Source organism: Protobothrops mucrosquamatus, unplaced genomic scaffold (assembly GCF_001527695.2).
Source record: "Protobothrops mucrosquamatus isolate PMUCROS unplaced genomic scaffold, P.Mucros_1.0 scaffold908, whole genome shotgun sequence".
Classification (NCBI taxonomy): domain Eukaryota; kingdom Metazoa; phylum Chordata; class Lepidosauria; order Squamata; family Viperidae; genus Protobothrops; species Protobothrops mucrosquamatus.
The window spans coordinates 100,760-107,991 of record NW_015387160.1 but is presented as its reverse complement, the minus strand read 5'-3'; the positions used below and the strand labels follow the sequence as shown (position 1 = coordinate 107,991).

The 7,232-nt window shown below is 38.3% G+C and overlaps 2 protein-coding genes across 2 annotated transcripts in view; one reads left to right on the top strand and one right to left on the bottom strand.

Moving 5' to 3' along the window:
- ENTPD5 (ectonucleoside triphosphate diphosphohydrolase 5 (inactive)) overlaps positions 1-2,979 on the top strand; it is a 20,966-nt gene extending 17,987 nt beyond the window's left edge. The window contains exon 15 of the mRNA XM_015819373.1: positions 2,872-2,979. Coding sequence (XP_015674859.1) covers positions 2,872-2,958 — 87 coding nt within the window. The 3' untranslated portion in view covers positions 2,959-2,979. The remainder of the gene's footprint in view (positions 1-2,871) is intronic.
- A 1,921-nt stretch (positions 2,980-4,900) lies between these two features.
- COQ6 (coenzyme Q6, monooxygenase) overlaps positions 4,901-7,232 on the bottom strand; it is an 11,925-nt gene continuing 9,593 nt past the window's right edge. Inside the window, exons 10-12 of the mRNA XM_015819372.1 lie at positions 7,088-7,203; positions 6,099-6,265; positions 4,901-5,040 (exon numbers count right to left, since the gene is read on the bottom strand). Of these exons, the coding sequence (XP_015674858.1) occupies positions 5,011-5,040; positions 6,099-6,265; positions 7,088-7,203 (313 nt within the window). The 3' untranslated portion in view covers positions 4,901-5,010. The remainder of the gene's footprint in view (positions 5,041-6,098; positions 6,266-7,087; positions 7,204-7,232) is intronic.

The following is a 7,232-nucleotide window of genomic DNA, read 5'->3' as shown; positions in this document are numbered from 1 at the left end:
GAGGGAGTCAAGCTATTTTCCAAAGCGCCTGAAGGCAGGACAAGGAGCAACGGGTGGAAGCTAACCAAAGAGAGAAGCAACCTAGAACTAAGGAGAAACTTCCTGACAGTTAGAACAATTAACCAGTGGAACAACCTGCCTCCAGAAGCGGTGAATGCTCCAACACTGGAAGTTTTTAAGAAGAAACTGGACAGCCATTGGTCCAAAATGGTATAGGGTTTCCTGCCTGAGCAGGGGGTTGGACTAGATGACCTCCAAGGTCCCTTCCAACTTTGTCATTATTATTATTATTGTGTAATCCATCTATCTGACAGAGAAGCTTTTTTCTTTGAGTTCTCATTCAGAACAGATTTAATCTACAGTTAGGAACTTCAAATGAAATAAGGGTACTTTAATTCAGTTTTTCTTAACCTAATTCTCTCCATTTAGATTTTTTAAAATCTCCACAGCAATTTTTTTAGAAATAAGAGGGACTTGGGAATGTAGAATTGCCATGATGTTCAGAAGACTCATCTAATCCTAGTCCATCCGAGCATCTGTAATCCAGATGCCAGTAGGAATTCTATACAGACATGATACCATAATATCTTCTCCTCCTGTTTCCTACTATGTGGTATTGAGGACTGCTACTTCAGTTACATAATCATTTGCAAATAATTTTTGTGGCTGAGTGGTTAAGATGTCAACAGAAAGGTTGGCAGTTGGAGATCTAAGTACCACATAATAGAGTTAGCTCCAATTACTTGCTCCAGTTCCTGCCAACTTAGCAGTTCAAAAGCATGTAAATGCAAGTAGATAAATAGGTACCACTTTGGTGGGAAGAGAACAGCATTCCGGGCGTCTTCCAGTTATAGGTGTACTGGCCATATGAGCACAGAAGATGGCTCTTCGGTTGTGAATCGGAGATAAACACCATTCCGTAAAGATGGACATGACTAACAGGGGAAACTTTTACCCTTTTTTTTTACTTTAGTTACAGGATCATTTGCTAATAATTTATTAACATTTTTCATAAGGCTGTTCCACATGTTTGTAACGTTTGCATTTCTGGATCAAAACCTGACTTATCTAAAGCAGCCAAATCACTTTGAAGATACAACATAATTTTATCTGCATGCACATAAGCAACATATACTGGATCTCCAGCAAAGTTTTAATACTTTGCTGAGTGGCCTGAGCAAAAGCTTAAACCAGGGTGTATATACTTTTCATCCACTACAGGTAGTCTTCTACTTATGATCACAATTGGGACCAGAATTACTAAGCAAGGCTGTTATTAAATGAGTCATACCTGATTTTAAAAAATTTCCCATGGTTGTTAAGCAAATCACTGAAACAGTTAAGTGAATCATGCAGTCATTAAGGGAATCCACTTTCCCTCATTGACTTTCCTTGTCAGACACTGCCTGGAAGGTTGCAAATGGTGATCAGGTGACCCCAGGATGCTACAACCATCATAAATATATGCCAGTTGCCAAGGGTCCACATTTGGATCACATGATTGTGGGATACTGCAACAGTGCAAGGACCAGTAATCAGTCACTTGTTTTCAGTGTTGTTATAACTTTGAATGGTTGCTGAACAAATGCTTGTAAGTTGAGAACTAACTATACATTGCAACAGCAAATAAAGAAAAAGAGGGACACATTGGAAATATTTTCGATAAACCCATCGTGTGATCCTAGTATTTATCCCTTCCTACTAGGTCAGCAGCTAACCATGCTATCTCTGAGATATGGTTAGTGGATAGAAACCATTTGGTTTACTTGGCCTCAGGTTCTTGATCAAATCTTCCTGTTTGCAAATCAGGGCCACTTCAGCTTGAATGTTTTCTTACAAGAGCCCTAATTAGTTCATATGGGAGCCTATGTATCCCATAGGTTTGATAGTGAAGGTAGTTTATGTATATAGGGTGATGGTAGTATTTTCTGCCATACAAAAAAAGAATACAGTATATATTCATGCAAGTACAAGTGAAGGTCTTATATACTCAAGTCAATACTTGAAGAGGACTACCGTACTGCATGAATATACTGACTGTCATGAATTTGATGTTGTTAAGCTTCTACTCATTTTTAAAAAAAACTATGCATAATTTAATATATCTGTTTCCAAGCCTAAGCTAAATAATGACCAGGTTCTTCACAGCAAATCCATCTTACTTTTCGGATTATCTGATCTTTCTTTCCTAACAGGTTTTTAGTTTTATAATATGTATCCTTATATATAATGTGTATTCTTTTTTGAATGGCGATCAAAACTGACTCCAAATGTTGTTGAAATCTTGCTACATCTAGGACAGGGGTCCCCAACCCCTGGGCTGCGGCCCACTCCTGGGCCTTGAGCCTTTTGGAACTGGACTGTGGAAGTGGTAGGCGAGAGCTTGTGCGCATCCCCATTTGCACAAGCATTGTGTGAGCGTGTGCACATGCACTCCATTTGCAGGAGCTGCGGGTGCGTAGGTCAGTCGCTTGTACAAATGGAACATGGATGCGCTTGCCCGCCACTCACATGAAAGCATCCTTTCTCTTCCCTCCGCCAGTCCACAAAGCTGGAAAGATAGGGGAACTCTGATCTAAGGTACCACTAAATTGAAAAATATTGGTATAGTGCAGGGGTGTCAAACTGCTGGCCACGGGCTAGACGCATCATCGGAAGCCGCGCCCACCCCATTGCCAGCAATGGCAAAACCGTCCTGATACGTTGCGCGACGTCACATGATGTCGCGAGTTTGACATGTCTGGTATAGTGGCTGCTTTGTAATTATGATAACTGTCAGATCCATGTAGATTCTTATTTTTAAAAATGTATTTAATCTAAAAAATGCCTGTACGATCAAGTGAATCAGGTCTCTTTATTTTTCCTTTTCAGCTGGCAAAGAAAGTAAATAACATAGAGACAAGCTGGGCTTTGGGGGCTACCTTTCACCTTCTACAGTCTCTAGGACTCTCCTACTAGGAAAGCAGAAGATCTGCATTTCTTGCAAGAGCCATTCTGATGAGCACATAATAAAATACAGACCAAAGTAGAAGAAAAGTTTTACTTTTAAGAACTGCAGTTCAGCAGAAACCCTTCTACAGTGGTAAGACCTAGCTACCTGATGCCAAAGAACTTTGAAACAGTTTAGGCATCTTTTTTGTCAAGTCACGAATGCATATTTGGTACCAGCACACCCCAATGTTGAACTTGCTCCACGAGCTCTTTTATCTATGAAATTCTGAATGTTCACATCAAAGGAGCAGCTTAGTCTGATATTTTAAAAAAACAGCAAAACCGAAGTGTATTATTTACCTTTACCACAAGTTGTTTGAAACCAAGTAGTTATGCTCCTAGGGTTAGCCGGTTCTTAAATTTATTCAATTACATATATATTAGTTGGTGAGGAGTATTAGCAAAAAGATTTTAGAAATCCCACAAGGAATTATTTCAGGTGTATTTTTCTAAAGTTGAGAGAGCAAAGTCCTGTGAAACTGTTCTTATTTATGTTAGACAACAAAGTTTCCTTAGGTTAAATAGTTGTAACTTCCTCCACTATCAACTCTTATAGAATAACTTAATGGAAGCCCTGGATAGCCTCTTTTTAAAGAATTCTATGAAAATCAAAGCTTTTTTTTAACTACCACATTTCCCCCCCCCAAATATATATTGGTTTGGAGACAAGGGGCAGTTAGATTCCAGCAGTTAGACTCCGGCTAGTAGATTGGTACATTACTTGTTGCAAAGCACTTAACTGGATCAGAAGGTCTCTTCAAATGATCAAAACAAAATAATCTCCTGAACTATGTACTAAGTGAGCCATCTTAATATTCTGCACATATTTCTATATAGTATACGTTTTTTCCAAAAAGCTCTTCAAGATAAATGTTAAAATGTGGTGATAACATATACCTACATTTTTAGTCAAGTGCTCTTACTCAATATTAGTAGTGTCAATTCTGTGTATATTTACTCTGAAATGACTCTTATTTAAGTACTAATCGGAGGGTTGTCTCAGTGAATGAGGCATGATGCTAAGGTTTGTTTCCTCTGATGATCCCTTTACTACCTTGGTATTAGTGCCTATGCTTTTTCTAATGTATTGAGATTGTTTACAAATGTAATTATCTGCAAAGAAGATACAACTTGAAAAAGATACAACTATATAATTCATAGAGGAAGAGTTAATGAAATAAACACCTAACAGAGGACTAAATTAATTACTTTTTTTAAGCGAAGACAGATAGGTGTATAAATATTATTAGCATCGGGCAGTTGCTTAACTAGTAATTTATATAAAAGTAGATAAAATTAAGCTAAACTGTCAATGGATTAAGTTCCCTCCTAACACATGCCTATATATGTAGCACTGTATGTAACTGTGAAATAAATTTTAGATTTTTTTTCAGAAACACAGATTTTATTCTGAAATTATTTGTCAGAGGACAGTATGAATATCACTACTCATTTAGTCATATTCTTGTTACTTGGTGCTGTAATAAGAGTTACATGGATATTCTCAAACCTAGCTGTTTGATACACAAAATGCTAGGACACATTTGAATGTTTGTTTTAATAATTAAACTATTTCACCAATGTTCTTTGGCAGTCTGTAATTGATATTCACTCAGGTACTCTACTTCTTAAGGTTATAATCAGCAAGCAACATCTACCTCGTCTGTTGCTCCCTCCAAGACAATAAGAGGACAAGCTGATGAGTTGAGAAGCAGGTTGTACTTTGTTCAATACTTGAACCTTAAATTGTTCTTTACTATTATCATAAACTTTTTCCAGCAGTAGTCCTTTTCTAGGCCAATTTTTATAGCTTAAAAAAATCAAGTGCTATTGGATAGTTTTTTGGAATTCTAAGAGAAAGCCAAATAATCTATTCACTGGAAGAAAGAGCAACTTTAAGCTGAATAAGGAAGTCTAACAACCTTATACATCTCCTTAATGCATTTAAGTCTTTATAATATATATAAATAGATACCCAGCTATCATGAGTGAGCATGTACCTCTGGATTCACAAGGTTGTCACTTACTGGCAAATGCCATGATCTGCTCCTAAAAAATGAGGGAAAAACAGACATCTTACTCAGTATTCTATTACTTCTACCATTATTCATAACAATGAGGTGATTTCTTAAGGGGAAAGGAAAATCCATACCAAAATAATTGTTACTTTCCTTTGCCTTAGTAGTTTTTTACAACTAGGTTAGATAATACTCTCTTTTTTTCTAATTTCCTATTTTTCTAATTTCCTATTAAGTCTTCCCTGCCAATGATACCAATGAATGAAAATAAAATACAATACAATACAAGTAGCACAGTAGATCTGTTGAGGAACTATCCAGTATCCTGAGCTCTGATAAATCATATACATGGCAGAGTGCCATCAGAGATCCTTTCCACAGATATCTACAGAAGAGCCCTAGTGTAGTTTCCTTATCCGTGGTTAAAAAGAATAGTACTGTATGTTCTACATTGCACTTAATAGTCTCTTAAACCACTTTTTTGATGTGTAGTTAGATTTAAGTCAGATCAATTACACGAGTCCTTGCTAGAAATGTTTTCACCTTAATCAAGGCAACAGCAAATTGTTTTATTAGCAAAATTAATAATAAATTAACTAAATAATTGCAAAGTTTGTGGTCTATAAAATAAGAGAAAAGAACAATATGAATCATATATAGGTGATATGTGGTGTGTCTTACACATAAGATTATACAGTAGATAAATCAACCTTCCTCTCTCCATTTATGGAAACTTAATGGTATCTTATGAACTGAAAATAAATACACCTGGAAAGTACCAGGTTGGAGAAGGCTGATAGAAATACTAGTTAGTTAAATATAAGGATTGCAAGATCTGGGCTACAATGGCCAATTGATTGCAAGATGATAGCAGAGATATACAAGATTCTGTACAACCATACAGCTGAGATGTACTAGTTTATTCTAACAGCCCATCCTCAAATCAATACCACATGTGGAAAGGAGATAAATGTTCAGGAGTGCTACTGTCTAGCTACAAACATGCCCCTTTCCATTAGCCTTTTTCTTTAAATGAATTATCACATTTAGTTACCTACTTTAAAAAAAAAAGAGAGAGAGAGATCTTACTTTAACCGGAGGTACAGCATTGGTTATTTGCAATCCCCACGTCCTCAGCAGCACAAAAGGAGCCATATTTGTAGAGTAAATCTTGCTTAACAAATCAGTTGCCGCCACAAGAGAAAGATTGTGCCTCTGTCTATCTTTTTCATATTGTAATAGATGATTTAAAGAACCTACAAAGTTTATTCTGGAATTAATTAATTAGTAAATTGATTATCCCAAGAAAATCAGAGAAGACTGGCATCAGGCTACAAAATTACTCAATCTGATAAAATAAAAATGGTATGGAGGGGGTAATGGCACTCTTTGAAGATTAACATTTCCACCTCATGGCCTACATCAGAGTTCCCCAACCTTTCTGGCTTTGCGGGGGCGGGGATGGTTCTGTGCAAGCGGCAGGCTAGTGCGCAAGTGTGCAGCTTCATTTGCACAAGTGGTGGGCACACTTGCCACCTCCACAGCCCGATTCCGAACGGCTCAAGGCACCCTTAAAATTATATTAGAAGCATTTTGCTTTGCAAAATAAACCCACATTGACTCCAAGAGAGCTGGCCATTGGCACACCAGATGTTTATGACAATGCCCTAAATCAGTGGTTCTCAACCTTTTTAATGCCGCGACCCCAACCGGTCGTAAGTCGAAGACTAAACCGGTTGTAAGTCAAGGACTAAACCGGTCGTAAGTCGAGGACTACCCAACCGGTCATAAGTCAAGGACTTTCCCTGCCCAGGAGCACCGCACATGCGTGGTTCTGCCCCCTGCGCTGGCCGAGGCGTAGCTGGCAAGCGGCAGAGACGGAGCAGGCCGACCACCAGCTGGCCCAGCCCAAGGGAGGTAAGGCACCCGCCGGAAAAGGGGAAAAAATGGCGGACAAAAAAATGGCGGACAGCCTTGCTTGGCGACCCCCATGAAATGGTCGATCGACCCCAAATGGGGTCCCGACCCACAGGTTGAGAACCACTGCCCTAAATTGTTTCATTGTGTCATATACTTACCTAGGTCTTTTCCTTTGAATGCTGCAGCACTTAGATAATTTGTCAAGCATGAAATATCACCAAAACCCATATTTACACCTTGGCCAGCTAAAGGATGTACTCTGTGAGCTGCATCACTGAAACGAGAGGATAGTAATGACACAAA